This window comes from Aptenodytes patagonicus, chromosome W, assembly GCF_965638725.1.
Source record: "Aptenodytes patagonicus chromosome W, bAptPat1.pri.cur, whole genome shotgun sequence".
Classification (NCBI taxonomy): domain Eukaryota; kingdom Metazoa; phylum Chordata; class Aves; order Sphenisciformes; family Spheniscidae; genus Aptenodytes; species Aptenodytes patagonicus.
Window position 1 is genome coordinate 43,148,506 of NC_134981.1, and position 24,928 is coordinate 43,173,433.

At 47.1% G+C, this 24,928-nt stretch overlaps 1 protein-coding gene across 1 annotated transcript in view; it reads right to left on the bottom strand.

The window, feature by feature from the left end:
- Positions 1 to 3,107: 3,107 nt before the first annotated feature.
- LOC143172075 (small conductance calcium-activated potassium channel protein 2-like) overlaps positions 3,108 to 24,928 on the bottom strand; it is a 147,984-nt gene continuing 126,163 nt past the window's right edge. Inside the window, 1 exon segment of the mRNA XM_076361317.1 lies at positions 3,108 to 3,405. Coding sequence (XP_076217432.1) covers positions 3,121 to 3,405 — 285 coding nt within the window. The 3' untranslated portion in view covers positions 3,108 to 3,120.

Here is a 24,928-nt window from a genome sequence, read left to right on the forward strand (position 1 = left end):
ATTTTGAGTTCTTTTTTTAAAAAAATCATTTCATTTTTGTGTGATGAGCAGCCCTCACACTTTCGTAATAGTTTGACAACTTTCTCTGTATAAGGTGATGGATACTGTTAAACACAAACAGTGCATCCCTATTGGCTTAAGCCCTGATTGACCAATGTAGGTTAATTTTATTATTATGCATACATAGAGTTCAACATACATAAATGGTTGGCTCTGAATGTGTATAAGCTCCACCTCAGGACTATACTAATATGGCAATGCTCTTCCTGGGCTACATCTGGTGTGTATCTAGGTAGTCAGGACTGTTGGTGGAGGAAATTTGTTACCGTTTCTACCTGAGCATGTAGATATGCTTCTAGGGACTAGGTTTTTAAAAGTGAGACACTGCAGTTTTAGCTCTTTCCTCCATTTCCCTCTTTAAGTGGTGAGAAACATCCAAATAATAATTATTTTGAGAAGGGTGGAGTAGAAAGGCCAAAGGAGGTGCTTACTTTTTTTTTTTATTCTGCCTTTTAAAAAAAAAAGAAGAAACCATATGAGCAACAACAACTTTGATAAATGGAGAGAACAAACTTACTAATGAGAAAATATTCTTTCTGAAGATAAAACTTATTGAGAATTTTTCATAACTTAATGAGGGGGAAAGAGCTTTCAGGCAATTTGCATTTGTAGAACTGATGTGGGTAATAGGTTTTATTCTAGATATTAGGCATTCATATTTAAACCATTTATTCTTTTATGCTTAAATATTGTTTTAGTATCTAATGCATCCCTTTGAATGTCCATGTATGATTTGACATGGAAAGAGTCTTAAAAACTGAACAGCAGTAAATCAATATGCCTATTCCCTATCTTTGACCTCTAATGATGACAGTGATTCAGAGCACCCAGTCTAGGTAGCCAAAAGTTTTAAATAGCTCATGAGGAAATGTATGGGCTTCCAGAAGGTGTTCAGAGCTCCTAAGCTGGATCTTTAACTTTTAGATAATGAAGCTCCTTCTGCATCAATGCCAACTTTATGGAGCTGTGGGAGGTAAAGAAAAGCTGAGTTGCCCAGGTCTATCTGGGAAGATCTGCAGACTTACAATAGATACTGATTTGCAGAATAAAGATCTGCAGAGCATTTTGCAAGCATATTATGCTGTGAACGTATTATTCTGATCCTGCAAAGACTTAAATATAACTTAAAAATACTATTTAAATTAATGTACTTAGTTTTAAGCATGGCGAATGGGCCTGTTTGTGATATTATGTTTAAGTCTTTACAGGCAAGATACCTTTGCTAAGAGTCATTAAAAATGCAGAGATTAGCAACAAGACTCCAAAGTAACTAATAAAAGATAAAATATCTGTAGTGTACTTTAGAGTAAATTAAGAAATTGAACCAGAGTATTCAATGGTGTCATCATTTGTTGTTTGCTTTAAAAAAAAAGGAACACAAAAGAATTTTGCAGACTATTATAAAATCCTGTTGATGTGAATAGTCCCATTACATCTAACACCCCTGCTTGCATAAAGCTACAGAAAAAATTTATTACTTTCAGGCTCCTGAGTCCTACTGTGTAACAGAGAATTGAGAGGTGAAAGATGACAGTTGCTCTTTCACAGCAGGACAAACCAGCTCAATACTTGTAGTCAGATCTTAACTTAGAATTAATTGTCACAGATTGGCAAGAATTTTCAATATGGAACTATAGTTCTTTAAAAAATGTTACACAATCTAGATGAGGAAAAATTGAAAAAAAAAAAATTTACAAATATAAAAAAGATTATGTTTTTGTAAGCAAGAAAAGAGCTAGTTCATGCTGGCAAGACAAAAAGCAACGCATTTAATCTACAGAAAGGGCATTTCACATTCAGTAACAGGAAAAATATTTGAAATCATACATGAAAAATGGGAGAATGGAAAAATAAAAATCTTCAAGAAAAAAATTCTGATACTTAACTATTAAATCCCAATATTATTAATCAATAAGTCTAATCCTGCCAATAGTGTAAATGAGATGGCCTCATGACTTTTCAAAAATCTCATCTAGCTGAACTGAGCTAGCACAACAGTAGCACTATATCCATCTTTTCCTTTGGTAATTCAAAAGAGATGAACTTCACAAAAACAAAAGCAGAACTGTAAATACTGTGCATAGGGCTTATTATTTCCAGTCACAAAATACCACCATCTATACAGATAACACTCCCAAGGCATGCAACCATGCTGCTCATCTAGGGGGGAAAAATACTGTGAAGTCATTATCTTTCCCAAGGACAGAAAAGGTATTGGAGAAACTCTCGAGCTTTTTATAACCAAGCAATGCCTATGGATGTAACTTATGTTCATCAGTTATATACTTTATACCAAAAAGGCAAAACCTTTATTATAAATAGGCCTAAAGTGCGTGCTGGTTTTCAGATTATGAAAGGTAATGTATTTGGTTTGTGGAATTTTGGGTGTTTGGGAGAACAGCTCTTCTGTCTTGCCTAGCACGTCTCTGCTCTGACTTTCTGCATTACTGTCTTTCTGATTTCTAGGGTAAATTATATTTTTAATTAATCACTTCAGAAAATGAAGCTGTCAGTGACCTTTTAAAATGACTATACATACACAGCACAGTGTTAGATGAACATTGATTTTTTTATTTTTGTTTTGATTTATATTTTCCCCCCCTCCAGTGCAAAGTTTAGAGAATGAGTTTTCATACTGAGAGGATAATTACGCTTGAATTTTGTTTCTTAAAGTTTTAGAATTAAGCCTTTTGATCATGAGATTTTTTTTAACTGTTGAAGTCCAAAAACTAAGCAAATATGTGCAGAAATTCACCTTTTTATTATTATTATATACTGTAGTAATAAAGTTTGTTTGAAGTGCATGAATAAAAAGATAGTGAAATTACAGGAGGAACAATCTAATATAGCAATAATAAGTGCATTCACTGTGCATCTGGGGGGGGGAACAGTTTTCACTCATTTTGGCCTTAAATGTTGTGTCCAGGTTTCCAGGATTCCGACATCAGAACCCAGATAACACTGATTAGAACCATAGGGCTTTACAATAAAAGCTAAAATATTGACCATATGATGGCAAAAAGTCTTTTTTTTTTTTTTTTGTGGTTAACTTATTCTCTTCTAGCTACTCTCTGATGAAGTTGGTGGTGCTGTAGAGGAGGATCTCCTTCTTCTTGACAAAGACCATGATCGCTCAGCACTGTAGGCAACATGTTTATAATTTTGTATCTGAGCCTCGAGGAGATCCCTCTGTTGTTGGCTGATTGTCTGGCTAATCAGTCCAGGGAGAGCTTGAATGCTACCAATTAAAGTTTCCAGTTTAGTTTCCAGAGTAACAATTCTCTTCTCAAAATCTTCACTTCTTTCATTTAAGTCAGAAATCATGTCATACATGATGTTTTGAGTCTGAAAGTAGAAGGATGTAAAAAAGGTTTAGAGAGATCTTACAGATATTGTAACATGCAGTGCAACTCTACAAGGGTTCTTAAATGCTTTTGCATTTCACAAAAAGAAGATATGAGTATTCTAACAAAATCTAGTCTTGTGAAATAATTTTACTTGCAAATGCATGACAGACTCCCTACTGGTGCTAAATTTATTGAGCAGAAATGTAACATTGATATTTTGAGTAGCATTTTAAATGTCAAGCTCTCATTGAATTTGACAAAACACCAGACATTTTTAGAAGTGTAGATGCTTAGAAATGCACCATCATAAGATTTGTGAACAGAATTAGTTGTGTAAGTCACAAGCAGAATAAAAGTTCCAAAGCACAGTGATGCGCCCTTCACTTTTTTCTATTTCCTCTGACTTTTAAACACCTTCATACTTTTAAAAAGAAAACAATTTGCTTGTTTTCTCCTTAAACTGTGCTTGAACCTGTTGTAATAAGAGTAGTTGGGTGGATTGTTTTTGAAATGTAGAGCAAGGAGTAAAAACTCAAGTGTACGCTCCTCTACTTCTACCTTCCCCTATCTATCTGTCCTCTACAAAATTGTGTTTGGTATCAGAAAGTCTATGGGGTAAACTTTAAAATGTCATAATGCTTAGTACAGATAGAATCTGAAGTATGTTATTTCATAAAGTCTGTCACTTTCTATTTGACTTCCATTTGTTTCTCTTGCAATTCATGCAGGGAAATTACTAAAACTAATGACTGAATTTCTCCCTCTTGTAGATTGAGACTTCAGATTAGACATAACCTAAATTTAAAATAACTGGTCATAATTCAGTAGATAAACTGGCTGAAGTTTATAATCCATTATAAAGGAATGAAAAATTAATTGAATGACTACCTGAAATGCAAAGCACGGAAGTATCAGACAAGTGCCTATAATGCATTTTCTCTGCCCTGTTTCAAGATGCTAGCATAATTGTTGAAAGAAAACTAATCTACATTAAATAATATCTGAAAAGTGCTTATCGGTTTCCAGAAGCAGAGTGAAATGTATTTTCAGTAACTGAAGTTGTCAAGTGGCTCTCTACTGCAAAAGAGGAACAAACACTGAAGAGTTTTATGTTTGCTTGATGTTGCATTTTAAATTGATCTAGGTTTTGAGGTGCCTGAAGACATTTGTATGAGAAACCCTTGGGAAAAGTGTATAAATACTTCTAATGAAGCTTCAAATGAAGTTCATATAAAATAATTGTTATATACTGCAGTCTAATGTGAAACATCGAATGCTCTCAGCTCAGCACTGTAAGTCTCGTTATTGTTTTATGTTTTTTTAAAAAGCAACATTTAACAGGCAAGTAGTGTGTGTTAGGTTATGTGATAAAATCTCATCTGCACACCCACAAATGAGCATAGACAGACAATGGCAGGTGGGGGAGCTGAATAATACCCTGCCATGGCTACTCCCAGGCCCATAAAAGGAGCCAGCAGCCCATAACGGGCCCATCTCCACAACGCCAGAGGAGCACAGGGGCAGAATAGAATCGAATCGAATCAAACTGAATTGAATAGAATAGTTCAGTTGGAAGGGACCTACAACGATCATCTAGTCCAACTGCCTGACCACTTCTTCAGGGCTGACCAAAAGTTAAAGCATGTTGTTAAGGGCATTGTCCAAATGCCTCTTAAACACTGACAGGCATGGGGCATTGACCACCTCTCTAGGAAGCCTGTTCCAGTGTTTGACCACCCTCTCGGTAAAGAAATGCTTCCTAATGTCAAGTCTGAACCTCCCCTGACGCAGCTTTGAACCATTCCCACATGTCCTGTCACTGGATACCAGGGAGAAGAGATCAGCACCTCCCTCTCCACTTCCCCTCCTCAGGAAGCTGTAGAGAGCAATGAGGACTCCCCTCAGCCTCCTTTTCTCCAAACTAGACAAACCCAAAGTCCTTAGCCGCTCCTCATAGGACATGCCTTCCAGCCCTTTCACCAGCTCTGTTGCCCTCCTCTGGATGCATTCAAGGACCTTCACATCCTTCTTAAATTGTGGGGCCCAGAACTGCACACAGTACTCAAGGTGAGGCCACACCAACGCTGAATACAGTGGGATAATTACCTCTTTTGACTGGCTGGTTATGCTGTGTTTGATGCACTCCAGGATGCGGTTTGCCCTCTTGGCTGCCAGGGCACACTGCTGACTCCTATTGAGTCTGCTGTCGACCAGCACCCCCAGATCCCTTTCTGCAGGGCTGCTCTCCAGCCACTCCTCTCCCAATCTAGACTTGTGCCCAGCGTTACTCTGTGCCAGGTGCAGAATCCAGCATTTGTTCTTGCTAAATTTCATGCCATTGATGGTTGCCCAATGCTCCAATCTATCTAGATCCCTCTGCAAGGCCTCTTGTCCCTCAAGAGAGCCAACAGCACCTCCCAGTTTAGTAGCAAACTAGCTAATGGTGCATTCAACTCCTGCATCCAGATCATTGATGAAAATATTAAACAGAACTGACCCTAGAATTGAGCCCTGAGGAACACCGCTGGTGACCAGTCGCCAGCCAGATGTAGCCCCATTCACTACAACCCTTTGAAACCTGCCGTTCAGCCAGTTCTTCACCCAGCGCACCGTAAACCTGCTCATTTCACAGTTGGACAACTTGTCCAGAAGGATGCTGTGAGGGACAGTATCAAAAGACTTAATAAAATCCAGAAAAACTACATCCACCGCCTTCCCTTCATCCACTAGGCGGGTGACCTTATCGTAGAAGGCTATCAAACTGGTTAAACAGGACTTTCTATTTGTGAACCCATGTTGACTGTGCCTGAGGATTGCATTGTTCTTTAAATGCCTTTCAATAGCACCCAGTATGATCTTCTCCATAATTTTTCCAGGTGCTGAGGTTAGACTAACAGGTCTGTAGTTCCCTGGGTCTTCCCTCACGCCCTTCTTGTAAAGTGGAATAATGTTGGCTAGCTTCCAGTCAGCAGGGACCTCCCCAGACTCCCAAGACCTTTGGTAGATGATCGAGAGGGGTCCTGCCGTAACATCCACTAGCTCCTTCAGTACTCTGGGATCCATCCCATCAGGCCCCATGGACTTGTGAACATTCAGCTGATACAGCTGGTCCCTTACAATTTCAGTGTCCACAAATGGAAAGTCACAGGTATTGGTTTCTTGGGTTCGTCTGTTTCTTCCAAAGTCTCTCCCCATTACTGGGAGGATCGAGGAAAACGCTACCTGTGCTCCTGAATCTTTTAGCATTCTTCCCAGGGCCCTGAAATTTCTTTTGAACCACCTTGGACTTCTTGTTGCAACATCATTAGTACCCACATGAAATAGCCGGAGTGGGTAATAGTCCAAAGGCTGTACTAAGTTCTTCAGTCGTCTGGTGACATCCCTGATTCGGGCCCCAGGGAGGCAGCAAACTTCCCTGAAAAGAGGGTTGTCCTGGTTTCGGCTGGGATAGAGTTAATTTTCTTCCTAGTAGCTGGTATAGTGCTGTGTTTTGGATTTAGGATGAGAATAATGTTGATAACACGCTGCTGCTTTAGTTGTCGCTAAGTAGTGCTTACACTAGTCAAGTGTAATGTCAGCTTCTTATGCCCTGCCAGCAAGAAGCTGGGAGGGGGCACAGTCAGGACAGCTGACCCAAACTGGCCAAAGGGCTATTCCATACCACGTGACATCATGCTCAGTATATAAATTGGGGGGAGTTAGCCGGGGGGGTGACCACTGCTCGGGAACTGGCTGGGCATCGGTCGGCGGGTGGTGAGCAATTGCATTGTGCATCACTTATTTTGTATATTCTATTATTATTATTATTATAATCATAGAATCATTAATCATTAATCATTAAGGTTGGAAAAGACCTCTAAGATCATCGAGTCCAACCGTCAACCCAACACCACCATGCCCACTAAACCATGTCCCTAAGCGCCTCATCTACACGTCTTTTAAATACTTCCAGGGATGGTGACTCAACCACTTCCCTGGGCAGCCTGTTCCAATTATTATTATTATTATTATTATTATTATTATTATTATTATTATTATTATTATTATTTTCCCTTCCTTTTCTGTCCTATTAAACTGTCTTTATCTCAACCCATGAATTTTACTTTTTTTTTTCCCAATTCTCTCCCCCATCCCACTGGGGGTGGGGGGGGAGTGAGCAAATGGCTGTGTGGTCTTTAGCTGCCTGCCAGGTTAAACCACAACAAGGGTCCAATCTGCAAATCGATGCTTCCGTTCTGCTCAGGAGGGAGTCACCAATGACCATAACTTGCCATTGTTTCTTCTTGGCGCTGGTGTCAATGCAGGTCTTGTTGCGAGGGGTTGGTTGATCTGACTTTGGTGAGAGTGCTTGCATAGGTTCCTCCTCTTCTATCTCATTATGCGCTTCGTCTACCGTACCCAGGGCCTCATACCTATTCTGTAAAGGTAGCTGAGAGGGTAAGGAGGGGTTCCTCTTACAGCTCCGTACAGTAACCTGCTTCCACCTGTCCCTATCCCTTGTAACGCTGCCTTCCTCCTGGTACAGAACAGATCCTGGACCTACCTCCGTAGTGGCCACGCTGAGTTGGCTTCTGTGTATCAGAGATGGCAGAGCACAGCTCCATTGGTCAATCTCCTTCTCAGACTCTCGGATGCTCCTCAGTCTGCCCACCTCCTCCTGAAGCTGGGCCACCAGGCAGAGCAGTTCATCTACCTGGTCACACCTCCCACAGGCGTGCTTGCTATCACCCTCCATCTCCAGAAATATCCCTGCACACACCCTGCAGTCTGAAGCCTGTGAGGTCACATGCTTTGACAGGAGCTCTGTCTGTGTGGCTGCATTGGTTTTACCGGGTGCTAGAAGCTCAGGAGAAGCAGAGGACACGGCTTTTTGCCAGGTGGTCGCCATGCTGCTGCGCGCCTGCCCGCTGGGTAATATATACGCGTGTCTGTTGCAATCAGCTGGGCTGATTGCAATGGCAGGCAGGAACCCAAATTAAGGACTCAGAGGAAGGGAGCCCCTGTCCAGGCCCCTCCCAGAGTTGTCCGAGGAGAGCCTCAGCCCCAGTGTCCAGGTGTGAAACCCATCAAGATGAGTCAATGCTGGAACATGTTTTGGACTGAGGGGTGTTGCTGCCTTGGGGTATGGGACACATTATAGGATGCAGGGGAAGAGTATTTTGGGATTGCACAGGACTCATTATGGGATGTTTAGGGAAGGAACCAAAGGCTGGGAAAGGAAGGGATCTAGGTGATTTGGGGAGGAACAAGTGTGGGAAAATGGAGGGGTAAGGGGATAAAAAGGGCTGGTTGTGTGCAAATAGTTTGCTGGTTGGTACGCTTGTCTGGCTATGCCCTGCACCTGATCAACGCAGTTTGTCCTATCTTATTAAATTCCTTTCTAACTCTTTTCCTGGGTGAGGGACTCTCTGTTCGGTGTGCATGCATGTGTATAGGAGTGTGAGTGCCAGCACCTGGAGTCAGACCATGGCTCGGAGGGCCTCTTTGTGTGTGTGTGTGTGTGTGTGTGTTGCCAGCAACTAGAGAGACCAGAGTGAGTGAAACCAAGTCCCCCTGAAGTGGGACCAGGAGCCAGAGGTCCATGTGTCTGTGGTGCCAGTAACTGGAACAACTGTGGTGTGTGAGTGAGTGTGTGAGTATTAGCAAAGATCAAGCCGGACTAGCCTGTGAGTAGGTGAAGTGGCCTGAGAGTCAGGCGGGGGGTGGTGGTGAATGTGTCTAAAGGTAAGACCACCGGAGGAGCTGGCTATTAGAAGGACCAGGGGAGTTCCAGCCAGATGCTGGGAGGATGGGGGGGGTTGTGTGTCTCTATGGATGAAACCTGCTGGGGGGGGGGTGTCTCTAAGGGCGAGACCATGAGGGGGGTTGACTACCAGAGAATCAGGGGAGCCCCAGCCAGGTCTGTGCGTGTGTGCATATGTGTGCGAGATAGTCTGTACCAACAACTGGAGTAGGGCTGTGGCCTCGGGGGCTCATATATCTAGGTGGCAGCAACTGGGGACAGTGGGTTCCAAGGGGAGCTACTGGTCAGACTGAGTATCTGAGCCCAGCTGCTGGAAGGATCATGTATTGGGTGTAAGTGGCAAGGTTTTGGTAGCGGGGGCGGGCTGCAGGGGTGGCGTCTGTGAGAAGAGATAAGGGGCTGCCCTGTGCTGGGCACAGATGGTTCCAGCCAGCTCGGCAACAGATCCACTGCTGGCCAAAGCTGAGCCACTCAGTGAAGCTGGTGGTGCCTCTGTGAAAGCATATTTAAGAAAGGGCAAGAACGCTGGACAGGCAGTGAGGAGTGAGGAAAAAAAGTGTGAGAAACAACCCTGCAAACACTAGGGTCATAGAAAAAGTAGGGGGAGGAGGTACTCCAGGCACTGGAGCAGATGTTCCCTTGCAGCCCGTGGAAGAGACCACACCAGAGCAGATATTCACACTGCAGTCCATGGAGGACCCCACACTGGAGAAAATGGTTATTTCCTGAAGGAACTGTGGCCCATGGAGAATCCACGCTGGAGCAGATTTTTTCTTGAAGGACTGCAGCCCGTGGAGAGAACCCATGCTGGAGCAGGGGAAAAGTGTAAGGAGGAAGGAGCAGCAGAGAGGAACTGTTATGAACTGACACTAACCCCATTACCCCTGTGCTGCTTGGACAAGTTGAGCCTGGGAAAAAGGTGGGGTGAGGGGAAGGTGTTTTAGTTTTTGTCTTTGTTTCTCACTATCCTACTCTATTTTTAATTGGAAATAAATTAAATTAATCTTCCTCAAGTTGAGTCTGTTTTGCCTGTGACAGTAATTGGCAAGCGATCACCCTGTCTTTATCTCGACCCACAAGCTTTTTCATCTTATTTTCTCCCCCTGTCTTGTTTGAGGAGGGGGGGGTAAGAGAGTGACTGGGTGGGGGTCTGGCAGCCGCCCAAGGTCAACCCACCACAGTTCCACATTGTACATATGTGTGTGTATATATATAAAAATATTTTCTCACTAATAGAACTCCATCCTGAAGAAGTTACAATAGGAAGTCAGCAGGCTGCACAGCATCAGAGAGGATGAGAGAGAGAGACAGTGTCTTCTCAGAGACGCAACAGCTTCAAGAGCCCCAGACCCCAGGTGCGATGGAGACACAAGCAGTCTGTCCCTAGCAGAATGGTAAGTGCAACCTCTGGGGAAGGTGAAGAATGGAAGCTGGTGACTTTCGGCACCAAGAGGAAGGCTCCTGCTCCACCTAAGGGCTTACAACTATAAAATAGGTTCACTGTCCTCAAAGCTGAGGAGGAGCTGGATGTGCTTTCAAGCGAAGCATCTGGACCAACTGACCCTGAACCATGCAAGACCACGAGGAGGAAGTGGTGAGTGATAGTAATGGGCGACTCCCTGCTGTAGGAGACAGAGGCACCGATCTGCAGACCTGACCTATTGTCTAGAGAAGTTTGTTGCTTGTTGGGGGCCTGGATCCAGGACGTTGTGGAGAGACTGCTGAAGCTTGTCCAACCCTCTGACTATTACCCCCTGCTCTTCTACCGTGTGGGAAACAATGACAGTGCCAGGGGCAACCAGGAGAGCATCAAAAGTGACTATTGAGCTTTGGGGGTGATAGTCAGGGACATGGAGTCATAGAATCATAGAATCATAGAATGGTTTGGGTTGGAAGGGACCTCTAAAGGTCATCTAGTCCAACCCCCCTGCCGTGGGCAGGGACATCTTCAACTAGATCAGGTTGCTCAGAGCCCCGTCCAGCCTGACCTTGAATGTTTCCAGGGATGGGGCATCCACCACCTCTCTGGGCAACCTGTGCCAGTGTTTCACCACCCTCACAGTAAAGAATTTCTTCCTTATATCTAGTCTAAATCTCCCCCCCTTTAGTTTAAAGCCATTCCCCCTTGTCCTGTCGCAACAGGCCCTGCTAAAAAGTTTGCCGCCATCTTTCTTAGAAGCCCCCTTTAAGTACTGATAGGCTGCAATAAGGTCTTCCCGAAGCCTTCTCTTCTCTAGGCCGAACAACCCCAACTCTCTCAGCCTTTCCTCATAAGGAGAGGTGTTCCATCCCCCTGATCATTTTCGTGGCCCTCCTCTGGACCCGCTCCAACAGGTCCGTGTCTTATGCTGAGGGCTCCAGAGCTGGACACAGTACTCCAGGTGGGGTCTCACCAGAGCAGAGGAGAGGGGCAGAATCACCTCCCTCGACCTGCTGGCCACGCTTCTTTTGATGCAGCCCAGGATACGATTGGCCTTCTGGGCTGCGAGCGCACATCGTCGGCTCATGTCCAGCTTTTCATCCACCAGTACCCCCAAGTCCTTCTCGGCAGGGCTGCTCTCAATCCCTTCATCCCCCAGCCTGTGTTGAGACTGGGGGTTGCCCCGACCCAGGGGCAGGACCTTGCACTTGGCCTTGTTAAACCTCATGAGGTTCACATGGGCCCACTTCTCGAGCTTGTCCAGGTCCCTCTGGATGGCATCTCGTCCCTCTGGCGTGTCGACCGCACCACTCAGCTTGGTGTCATCTGCAAACTTGCTGAGGGTGCACTCGATCCCACTGTCTATGGCATTGATGAAGATATTAAACAGTACCCGTCCCAATACGGACCCCTGCGGGACGCCACTCATCACCAATCTCCATCTGGACATTGAGCCGTTGACCACTACCCTCTGGATGCGACCATCTAACCAATTCCTCACCCACCGGACAGTCCACCCATCAAATCCATACCTCTCCAGTTTAGAGAGAAGGATGTTGTCGGGGACCGTGTCAAAGGCCTTACAGAGGTCCAGATAGACGACATCTGTAGCCCTTCCCGTGTCCACTGATGTAGTCACTCCATCATAGAAGGCCACTAGGTTAGTCAGGCAGGACTTGCCCTTGGTGAAGCCGCGCTGGCTGTCTCGAATCACCTCCCTGTCCTCCATGTGCCTTAGCATAGCTTCCAGGAGGATCTGTTCCGTGATCTTCCCAGGCACAGACGTGAGACTGACTGGCCTGTAGCTCCCCTGGGTCTTCCTTTTTTCCCTTCTTCAAAATGGGGGTTATGTTTCCCCTTTTCCAGTCAGTGGGAACTTCACCGGACTGCCACGACTTCTCAAATACGATGGATAGTGGCTTAGCAACTTCATCCGCCAGTTCCTTCAGGACCCGCGCATGGATCTCATCGGGTCCCATGGACTTGTGCACCTTCACGTGCCTTAGATGGTCTTGAACCTGATGTTCTCCCACAGTGGGCAGCTCTTCATTTTCCCAGTCCCTGCCTTTGCCTTCTGCGGCTTGGGCAGTGAGGCTCGAGCACTTGCTGGTGAAGACCGAGGCAAAAAAGTCATTGAGTACCTCTGCCTTCTCCGTGTCCCGGGTAACCAGGTCTCCCGTTTCCTTCCGGAGAGGGCCCACATTTTCTCTCGTCTTCCTTTTACCCCCGACGTACCTATAGAATCTTTTCTTGTTGCCCTTGACGTCCCTGGCCAGATTTAATTCTATCAGGGCTTTAGCTTTCCTAACTAACTAACTTCCTAGCTTTTTAGAGTCCCAGGTGGTATTCTCCTCAATCCTGTCGGTGAGGGGAAAGGGTGTAAGGAGGAGGGCACTGATACAGCATGTCAACAATTGGTTGTGGAGCTTGTGTAAGCAACAGGCTTTTGGTTTCTATGACCATGGGACCCTGTTTGAGGATGAACGTGTGCTTGGGAGATATGGGCTCCACCTCACCAAGTGGGGAAAAAGTATCTTTGCCAGTATGATGGCTGACGCAGTAAGGAGAGCTTTAAACTGGGAACGACAGGTGAGGGAGTTACCAGCAGCCCTGTACGGGAGTGATAGACAGGGTTGACGAGCAAAATGCCTGGAGTGATATGACTGAAAGGGAATGCAAAATCAACAAAATAGGGCTTAAACGGCGTTACCTCCAACATTTGCATGTAAGCAAGGAAGTGCCTACAAGGCACCATTATGGTAAAAAAAACCCCAACAGATTCTTTCTGGGAAATCAGCATGCTGGGGTGCCTCTCTGAAGTGCATGTACACTAATGCACATAGCATAGGGAATAAACATGAGGAATTAGAGCTCTGCATGCAGGTGCAGGGCTATGATCTTGTTGGGATCACAGAGACGTGGTGGGATAGCTCCCATGACTGGAGTGTTGCAATGGAAGGATACAGTACTTTTAGGAAAGACAGGCCAGGAAGACGAGGAGGAGGAGTTGCCCTTTATGTGAGAGAGCAGCTGGAATGCATGGAGCTCTGCCTGGGGATGGATGAGGAGACAGCTGAGAGATTATGGGTAAGGATGAAAGACAAGACAGGTAAGGGTGGCATTGTAGTGGTTGCCTGCTATAGGCCCCCTGATCAGGAAGAACAAGCGAATGAGGCCCTCTACAGACAACTAGGAGCTGCCTCACGTTCGTAGGCCCTGGTCTTCATGGGAGACTCTAACCACCCCAATATCTGCTGGAGGAACAACACAGCAGGGCATAAGCAATCCACGAGATACCTGAAGAGCATCGACGACAACTTCCTGATCCAAGCGACAAAGGAGTGACCGAGGAGAGGTGCTCTGCTGGACCTCATACTCACAAACAAGGAAGGGCTCGTTGGAGATGAGAAGGTCAAAGGCAGCCTTGGCTACAATGACCACGAGATGGTAGAGTTCAGGATCCTGAGGGGAGGGAGCAGGGCAAAAAGCCAGATCACAACCCTGGATGTCAGGAGAGCAGACTTTGGCCTCTTCAGGTACTGGCTTGGTAGAGTCCCATGGGATAAGGCCCCAGAGGGAAGAGGGGCCCAAGAAAGCTGGTTAATGTTCAAGGATCACCTCCTCCAAGCTCAAGAGCAGTCCATCCCAACAAGCAGGAAGTCAGGCAAAAAGCAACTGAAGGAGTTAGGTCTTTTCTTGCTGGAGAAGAGTAGGCTCGGGGGGGACGACCTCATCACAGTATTCCAGTACTTAAAGGGTGGCTACGAAGAGGACGGAGGGTCTCTCTTCACAAGGAGTCACATGGAGAAGACAAGGGGCAACTGGCACAAGTTGCACCAGGAGAGGTTTCATCTTGACATAAGAAGGAAATTTTTACAGTGAGAACCACTGGAATCACTGGAACAACCTCCCCAGGGTTGTGGTAGAGTCCCCATCACCAGAGGTTTTCAAGACGTGATTGGACAGGATGCTAGATAATCTCATCTAGGCTCCCTTTCCCATGATCTGTTGGACCAGATGATCTTTCGAGGTCCCTTCCAACCTGGGCTATTCTATGATTCTATGATTGAAAAATGCCAGGAGGCCTGCGTGGACGAACAAGGAGCTCCTGGCAGAACTCACACATAAAAAAGGAAGTATACAGAGGGTGGAAGCAGGGACAGGTAACCTGGGAGGAATACAGAGATGTTTTCCAGGCATGCAGAGATACAGTGAGGAAAGCCAAAGCCTACCTGGAATTGAATCTGGCAAGGGATGTTGAAGACAACAAGAATGGCTTCTATAAGTACACAGGTGACAAAAGGAAGGCTAGGGAAAATGTGGGCCTGCTGCTGAATGGGGCAGGGGCCTTGGTGACACAGGACATGGAAAAGGCTGAGGTACTGAATGCCTTCTTTGCCTCAGTCTTTACTAGCAAGATCAGCCTTCAGGAATCCCAGGTCCCAGAGACCAGGGGGAAAGTCTGGAGCAAGGAAGACTTAGCCTTGGTGGAAGAGGATCAGGTCAGGGAATACTTAAGCATACATAAGTCCATGGGCCCTGATGAGATGCACCCTTGAGTACTCAGGGAGTTGGCTGATGTCATTGCAAGGCCACTGTCAATAATCTTTGAACAATGACGGCAATTGGGAGAAGTGCCCGAGGACTGGAGGAAAGCAAATGTCACTCCTATCTTCAAGAAGGGCAAGAAGGAGGACCGGGGAACTACAGGCCGGTCAGCATCACCTCCGTCCCTGGGAAGGTGATGGAACAGCTAATCCTGGAAACCATCTCTAGGCACATGAAGGACATCAGAAGTTGTCAGCAAGGATTCACCAAGGGGAAGTCAGTCATGCTTGACCAACTTGATAACCTTCTATGATGAAACGACTGGCCTGGTAGATGAGGGGAGAGCAGTGGATATTGTCTACCTCGACTCCAGTAAAAGGCCTTCGACACTGTCTTCCAGAAGATCCTCATAGAGAAGCTGTTGAAATTTGGGCTGGATGTGCAGACAACTGGCTGAACAGCTGGGCCCAGAGGGTAGTGATCAGTGGCACGAAGTCTAGTTGGAGGCCAGTAACTAGCAGTGTACCCAAGCGGTCAATACTGGGTCCGATCCTGTTCAACACCTTCATTAATGATCTGGACGATGGGGCAGAGCGTACCCTCAGCAAGTTCACAGATGATGGTGGCTAATACGCCAGAGGGTCGTGTTGCCATCCAGAGGGACCTCGACGGGCTGGAGAAGTGGGCTGACAGGAACCTCATGCAGTTCAACAAGGGGAAGTGCCAAGTCCTGCACTTGGGGAGGAACAACCAGTATATGCTGGGGGCTGCCCAGCTGGAAAGCAGTTCTACACAAAAAAGCCCTGGGGTTTCTGGTGGACACCAAGTTGAACATGAGCCAGCAGTGTGCCCTCATGGCAAAGGTGGCTAATGGTATCCTGGGCTGCATTAGACAAAGTGTTGCCAGCAGGTTGAGGGAGGTGATCCTTCCCTTCTACTCAGCACTGGTGAGGCCACACCTGGAGTCCTGTGTACAGTTCTGGGCTCAGGCCTGTGCTATGCTGTGCCATGCTGCACTATGGTGCACATACAGCATGGCCTTCAGGCCTGTGTTATGCTGCACAAATCCCTTGGCCGCAGGATAAACTCAGCCAGCCCATTGTAACAGAGGATCCTGCAGGCAGCTCCCAGTTGGTACTGGTGATTATGTCACTTGCGTGGCTTTGCCTTTATCTACAAGCACAGCAAGAAGTTCTTATGTGAACATCCTTTCTCTTTGACAGTAGAAATTATAAATAGAGTTGTTTCCTTGTAAGAAAATCCTATAATGGCTTGAAAGACCAAAAGGGGATAATCTCGGCTATGGACGGGGTCTGCATGGCATGCTGCACGTGGGTTGGAGTCCTGTTCAATGATACACCACTCAGGGTTCCCAGCATCTAAAGGGATGCTATTCTCTCCTTATAGTGTTAGATAAATAGCATTTTAAATGATACCTTACAGAGTCTAAGTGCCTTTCTTACTGGGATCATAACGGACCAGAACCTCCCAGTGCAAAACAGGGCCACTAAGATGATTAAGGGACTGGAGCACCTCTCCTATGAGGAAAGGCTGAGAGAGCTGGGACTGTTTAGCCTAGAGAAGAGAAGGCTCAGGGGGGATCTCATCAATCTCAGTCTTGATATTTTATGACCTCGGGCTCTTCCATCCCATCAATATAGAGGCAATAGATCTTGGCTCTAAGAAGTCCATGATGCCACCGTACATTCCCCACTACTACAACATTAAAAAAACCCACCTTTGCATCATCTCTTGGCTTAGTAAAAGCTCCATGAAAACATGTACAGATCTGATATATGGGTTTCTTTCAAGTCCCCCCCCTCCTTTTTTAGAATATTATTTACTACAAAACCTACCAAAACCAGTGACAATACTTAGATTTCTGGTGTGCCAAGATCACTTGTTATGATAGTATCATACTAATGATGCCTCATTGTTCCCCACTCTCTTTCCTATATGGGGACTGTAAGCTGTTTGGGAACTAAGACTATATTTTTCTCTTCTGTTTTTATACAGTACCTGTATCAATGGAAGTGCTACAGTAATATAAATAACAATAAATGAAGATTGTAGTTCTGTATCACCAACTGTACTGTACATATCATAATACTAGATCTGACTTGGTCTTTTTTTATCCTTCAGATCCCACTGTGCTCTGCTGAGATATATAACAATATCCATATTATATACTAAGCCGAGGCACCTGTAGCAATCTAATCGCGGTCCTCTGTCCTTCTCTTTACTGATGCAGCCCACCCTGAGCTTTCTGCTGTTATCACCAGGACCTCCAGTCCTGAGATAACTAATTTAAAGCTATCACAGATAATTGTACATTATGGTAGACTGCAGCAGACATAGCTACGGCAGCTGTTCTAGAGGGAAAAAGCCATTGTTGCCCAGAGTGACTAAAATTACAGAAATCATATCTGACGAGGATGAGGCTATGAAGTTTGGATCCGGATCATGCCTTCCCAGTTCACAAGTGCTTGGACTGAGGGTTCATACTGATGCAATATATAGTGACTGCAAAACTGCAAGGTTGTGCTGGTTTTGGCTGGGATAGACTTAATTTTCTTCATAGTAGCTAGTATGGGGCTATGTTTTGGATTTGTGATTAAAACAGTGTTGATAACACAGGGATGCTTTTGTTATTGCTGAGCAGTGCTCACACAGGGTCAAGGCCTTTTCTGCTTCTCACGCCACCCCACCAGCGAGTAGGCTGGGGGTGCACAAGAAGTTGGGAGGGGACACAGGTGGGACAGCTGACCCCACCTGACCAAAGGGATATTCTATACCGTATGATGTCATGCTCAGCAATAAAACTAGGGGGGAGGTTGGCGGGGGGGCCACTGCTCCGGGACTGGTTGGGCATCGGTCGGCAAGTGGTGAGCAATTGTTTTCATTTGCATCACCTGTCTTTCTTGGGTTTTATTTTTCTCTCTCTTTGTTATGTTTTTTTCTTACAATTTATTATTGTTGTTGTTGTTGTTATTTAATTATTAAACTGTCTTTATCTCAACCCACGAGTTTTCTCACTTTTACCCTTCCAATTCTCTCCCCTATCCCACTGTGAGGGGAGTGAGCGAGCGGCTGTGTGGTGCTCAGTTGCCGGCTGAGGTTAAACCACGACAAAGGTTCAGACTCAGACTTCAACAAAGTCTAGCATTTGGGACTAGCATTTTGGTAAGGGCCCACTTTTAGTGATAAGCAGAGAGAAGTGCTTGCAACTCTTAAACTAAAGGGTTAAGTTTGGGGGTTGTTTTTTTTGTCTTTTAAAATCTAAGGCAAAGAATCATTAGCACTGCCAGAGAAGCCACACTGAAAACAGCATTTGGTCATCAGTTTAAAAATGTGGGACGCAGAGAAACCCTATACTCCTCAAAGTAAATGCCTCTTGCGTTTCCACTTGGTTCTTTCTTTGGTAAAGTTCCAAACCCAGTAGTTGCCGCGTGCTGAGAGGAGTTCGAGGTTTGTGATGTCCCCCGGGGGTGTCTGAGGGGGGGGTTTCTGGGCCCCCGGCACCCTTGGGCTGTGTGTGTGGGAGGGACCGTCCGGCAGGCGGCAGGTCTCACGAGAGGGGCGGGCGAGAGTTGGGCGGTGCCGGCTGTCCCCGCGACCAGTTCAAACCGTGGGAAGCCGCATATAACCGGCCCCTAGGGAGCGCCAGCGGCCAGGATTGGCAAACAGGGAGTGGCGTCAGCAGTTTGTGCGGCAGTTCGTGCGGGAACGGCTGCACACTCTGCCAGTTAGTGGGCTGCTGCCTGCTCTACTCACCAGCAGGCTTAGGCTGCAGCCCCAACGGTCACCCCAACTAACTGGTGGCTGTGCAAGCCTACCCAGAAGCTTGAGGTCTCCAGGGAATTAGAATTAGAAGGATTACCTCTTTCAAAAGAATTACCATTTTATAAGTGGGCTATTTTTCTGAGAAATATAAGGAGACTGTGACCTGCTGAAAGAAAATGATGTCCACCTGCCACAACTGCAAGGCTGAGGCTAAAACTCAAACAGAAGCACTACAGCTTACCTATGCTCATGTCTCCACCCAAACAGACCTCCCAAGGACTGAAATAGCTGTCCAGACCTTACGTTGCATGGAGCTCCAGCACCTGGAAGTCCCCCTAGCACCTGAAGGCAGCGGTGGATGTCATAGCTGCAAGTGTGCTCAGCTGGAAGAACTCCTTTCCACTGACTGGAAAAAGGGAAACATTGCACCCATTTTTAAAAAGGGTAGAATGGAGGTCCCTGGGAACTACCAACCTGTCAACCTCACCTCTGTGCCTGGGAAGATCATGGAACAGATCCTCCTGGAAGCTATGCTAAGGCACATGGAGGACAGGGAGGTGATTTGAGAGAGCCAGCATGGCTTCACCAACGGCAAGTCTTGCCTGACTAACCTAGTGGCCTTCTACGATGGAGTGACTGCATCGATGGACAAGGGAAGAGCTACGGATGTCATCTACCTGGACTTCTGTAATGCCTTTGATATAGTCCCCCACAACGTTCTTGCCTCTGAATTGGAGAGAGATGAATTTGAGGGATAGACTGTTAGATGGATAAGGAACTGGCTGGATGGCCGCATCCAAAGAGTTACAGTCAACAGCTCAATGTCCAAGTGGAAACCAGTAACGAGTGGTGTCCCTCAAGGGTCTGTACTAGGACCAATACTATTTGATATCTTCATCAATGACACAGACAGTGGGATCGAGTGCACCCTCAGCAAGTTTGCAGATGACACCAAGCTGAATGGTGCGGTTGACACGCCTGAGGGATGGGATGCCATCCAGAGGGACCTGGACGCTATCCAGAGGGACCTGGACAAGCTCGAGAAGTGGGCCCATGTGAACCTCATGAACTTCAACAAGGCCAAGTGCAAGGTCCTGCACCTGGGTCGGGGTAATCCCCGGTCTCAACACAGGCTGGGGGATGAAGGGATTGAGAGCAGCCCTGCCGAGAAGGACTTGGGGGTACTGGTGGATGAAAAGATGGACATGAGCCGACGATGTGCGCTCGCAGCCCAGAAGGCCAATCGTATCCTGGGCTGCATCAAAAGAAGCGTGGCCAGCAGGTTGAGGGAGGTGATTCTGCCCCTCTCCTCTGCTCTGGTGAGACCCCACCTGGAGTACTGCGTCCAGCTCTGGAGTCCTCAGCATAAGAAAGACATGGACCTGTTAGAGCTGGTCCAGAGGAGGGCCACAAAAATGATCAGGGGGATGGAACACCTCTCCTTATGAGGAAAGGCTGAGAGAGTTGGGGTTGTTCAGCCTGGAGAAGAGAAGGCTCCGGGGAGACCTTATTGCGGCCTTTCAATACTTAAAGGGGGCTTCTAAGAAAGATGAAGAGAGACTTTTTCATAGGGCCTGTTGCGACAGGACAAGGGCTAATGTTTTTAAACTAAAAGAGGTTAGATTCAGACTAGATACAAGGAAGAAATTCTTTACTGTGAGGGTGGTGAAACACTGGCACAGGTTGCCCAGAGAGGTGGTAGATGCCCCATCCCTGGAAACATTTAAGGTCAAGTTGGACGGAGCTCTGAGCAACCTGATCTAGTTGAAGATGTCCCTGCCCACGGCAGGGGGGTTGGACTAGATGACCTTTAGAGGTCCCTTCCAACCCAAACCATTCTATGATTCTCTAAAAAGGTGACAAGGTCAATAGCCCAGCTGAAGTGCCTCTATACCAATGCATGCACCATGGGTAACAAACAGGAGGAGCTGGAAGCCACTGTGCAGCTAGAAAGCTACGATCTAATTGCTATCACTGAAACGTGGTGGGATGAATCACATGACTGGAGCGTTGCAATTGATGGCTGTAACCTGTTCAGGAGGAACAGGCAAGGAAGGAGGGGCGGGGGGGTTGCCCTCTATGTAAAAAAAATGGATTGATTGCACAGAGCTGTCTTTGAAAAACAGCAGTGCATAGGTCAAGAGCTTATGAGTGAAAATTAGAGACCAAGCCAACAAAGAAAACCTCATGGCTGGTGTTTACTACAGGTTGCCCAGTCAAGGGGAGGATGTTGACAAAGTATTCTTATTTAAACTACAGGAAGCATCACGCTTGCAGGCTCTGATCCTGCTGGGGGACTTCAATCACCCTGACATGTGCTGGAAAAGCAGCACAGCAAGCTGTAAGCAGTACAGGAGACTCTTGGAGTGCGTTGAGGATAAATTCTTAATCCAGGTGATAGACAGCCCAACCAGAGGAGAAGCGTTACTGGACCTGTTGCTTACAAACACAGATGAACTAATTGGAGAGGTCAAGACTGGTGGCAGTCTGGGCCGCAGTGATCATGCCCTTATGGAATTCACAGTCTCAAGACGTGTGGGCCAGGCGATAAGTAAAGTCAAGACCCTGAATTTTAGGAGAGTGAACTTCCAGTTGTTTAAGGAATTAGTGGATGGGACCCCCTGGGAAGCTGCCCTCAGGGATAAAGGAACTGAACAGAGCTGGCAGCTCTTTAAGGACATTTTTCTTAGAGCATAAGAGCTCTCAACTACCATGTGAATGAAATCGGGCAAGGAAGGCAGGAGACCAGCAAGGCTGGGGAAGGACCTCCTGGTCAAACTACAGCGTAAGAAGGAAATGCACAGGCAGTGAAACAAGGGACATGTATCCTGGGAAGAATATAGGGACGCTGCCCGGATGAGTAGGGATGGGATTAGGAAAGCTAAGGCACAGTTGGAGCTGAATTTGGCAAGGGATGCGAAGAATAATAAGAAGGGCTTCTACAGGTACGTTGGTCAGAAAGGAAGACAAAGAAAATGTACATCCCCTTGCTAAATACGACAGGAGAACTGTTGACAACCAACACGGAGAAGGCTGAGGTACTCAACAATCTTTTTGCCTCAGTTTTCAGTGGTAATCTCTCTGAAGTCCCTGAACCTCAAGGCAGGGACTGGGGGAATGAAGTCCCTCCCATCATAGAAGATCAGGTTCAAGACCACCTGAGGAACCTGGACATACACAAGTCCATGGGACCCGATGAGATGCATCCCAGGGTCCTGAGGGAATTGGCTGATGTAGTTGCCAAGCCACTCTCCATCATATCTGAAAAGTCATGGCACTCAGGCAAAGTCCCCAGTGACTGGAGAAAAGGGAAACATCCCACCCATTTTTCAAAAGGGTAATAAGGAGGACACTGGGAAATACCGACCAGTCAGCCTCACTTCCGTGTCCAGTAAGCTCATGGAACAGATCCTTCTGGAAGTTATGCTGAAGCCATATGGAAGACAGGGAGGTGATTAGAGACAGCAAACATGGCTTCAGCAAGGGCAAATCATGCCTGACTAGTCTAGCGGCCTTCTACGATGGAGTGACTGCATCGGTGGACAAGGGAAGAGCTACGGATGTCATCTACCTGGACTTCTGTAACGCCTTTGATATGGTCCCCCACAACGTTATTACCTCTAAATTGGAGAGATATGGGTTTGATGAATGGACTGTTAGATGGATAAGGAATTGCTGGATGTCTGCGTCCAAAGAGTTACAGTCAACAGCTCAATGTCCAAGTGGAAACCAGTAACAAGTGGTGTCCCTCAAGGGTCTGTACTGGGACCAATAATATTTAATACCTTCATCAATGACACAGACAGTGGGATCGAGTGCACCCTCAGCAAGTTTGCAGATGACACCAAGCTGAGTGGTGCAGCTGATTCACTAGAAGGACCTTGACAGGCTTGAGAAGTGGGCCCATGCGAACCTCATGAAGTTCAACAAGGCCAAGTGCAAGGTCCTGCACCTGGATTGGGGGAACCCCCGGTATCAATACAGGCTGGGGGATGAAGGGATTGAGAGCAGCCCTGCCGAGAAGGACTTGGGGGTACTGGTGGATGAAAAATTAGAGTGCATGGAGCTCTGCCTGGGGATGGATGAGGAGCCGACCGAGAGCTTATGGGTCAGGATTAAAGGGAAGGCAGGGACAGGTGACATTACGGTGGGGGTCTGCTACAGGCCACCTGACCAGGAAGACCGAGTGGATGAGGCCCTCTATAGACAGATGGGAGCAGCCTCACGCTCACAAGCCCTAGTCCTCATGGGGGACTTCAACCACCCCGACATCTGTTGGAGGGACAACACGGTAGGGCATAAGCAATCCGGGAGGTTCCTGGAATGCATCGATGATAACTTCCTTCTCCAGGTGGTAGAGGAGCCAACGACGAGAGGTGCTATGCTGGACCTTGTTCTCACCAACAAGGAGGGGCTGGTGGGGAATGTGAAGCTCAAGGACAGCCTGGGCTGCAGTGACCACGAAATGGTGGAGTTCAAGATCCTTAGGGCACCAAGGAGGGCGCACAGCAAGCTCACTACCCTGGACTTCAGAAGAGCAGACTTTGGTCTCTGCAGGGATCTGCTTGATAGAGTGCCACGGGACAAAGCCCTGGAGGGAAGAGGGGCCCAAGAAAGCTGGGTAATACTCAAGGATCACCTCCTTCAAGCTCAGGAGCGATGCATCCCAACAAAGAGGAAGTCAGGCAAAAACACCAGGAGGCCTGCGTGGATGAACAAGGAGCTCCTGGAAAAACTCAAACACAAAAAGGAAGCCTACAGAGGGTGGAAGCAAGGACAGGCAGCCTGGCAGGAATACAGAGAAATTGTCCGAGCAGCCAGGGATCAGGTTAGGAAAGTTAAAGCCCTGATAGAATTAAATCTGGCCAGGGACGTCAAGGGCAACAAGAAAAGATTCTATAGGTACGTCGGGGGTAAAAGGAAGACGAGAGAAAATGTGGGCCCTCTCTGGAAGGAAACGGGAGACCTGGTTACCCGGGACACGGAGAAGGCAGAGGTACTCAATGACTTCTTTTCCTCGGTCTTCACCGGCAAGTGCCCGAGCCTCATCGCCCAAGCCGCAGAAGGCAAAGGCAGGGACTGGGAAAATGAAGAGCTGCCCACTGTGGGAGAAGATCAGGTTTGAGACCATCTAAGGCACGTGAAGGTGCACAAGTCCATGGGACCCGATGAGATCCATGCGCGGGTCCTGAAGGAACTGGCGGATGAAGTTGCTAAGCCACTATCCATCGTATTTGAGAAGTCGTGGCAGTCCGGTGAAGTTCCCACTGACTGGAAAAGGGGAAACATAACCCCCATTTTGAAGAAGGGAAAAAAGGAAGACCCGGGGAGCTACAGGCCAGTCAGTCTCACGTCTGTGCCTGGGAAGATCACGGAACAGATCCTCCTGGAAGCTATGCTAAGGCACATGGAGGACAGGGAGGTGATTCGAGACAGCCAGCGCGGCTTCACCAAGGGCAAGTCCTGCCTGACTAACCTAGTGGCCTTCTATGATGGAGTGACTACATCAGTGGACACGGGAAGGGCTACAGATGTCGTCTATCTGGACCTCTGTAAGGCCTTTGACACGGTCCCCGACAACATCCTTCTCTCTAAACTGGAGAGGTATGGATTTGATGGGTGGACTGTCCGGTGGGTGAGGAATTGGTTAGATGGTCGCATCCAGAGGGTAGTGGTCAACGGCTCAATGTCCAGATGGAGATTGGTGATGAGTGGCGTCCCGCAGGGGTCCGTATTGGGACGGGTACTGTTTAATATCTTCATCAATGCCATAGACAGTGGGATCGAGTGCACCCTCAGCAAGTTTGCAGATGACACCAAGCTGAGTGGTGCGGTCGACACGCCAGAGGGACGAGATGCCATCCAGAGGGACCTGGACAAGCTCGAGAAGTGGGCCCGTGTGAACCTCATGAGGTTTAACAAGGCCAAGTGCAAGGTCCTGCCCCTGGGTCGGGGCAACCCCCAGTCTCAACACAGGCTGGGGGATGAAGGGATTGAGAGCAGCCCTGCCGAGAAGGACTTGGGGGT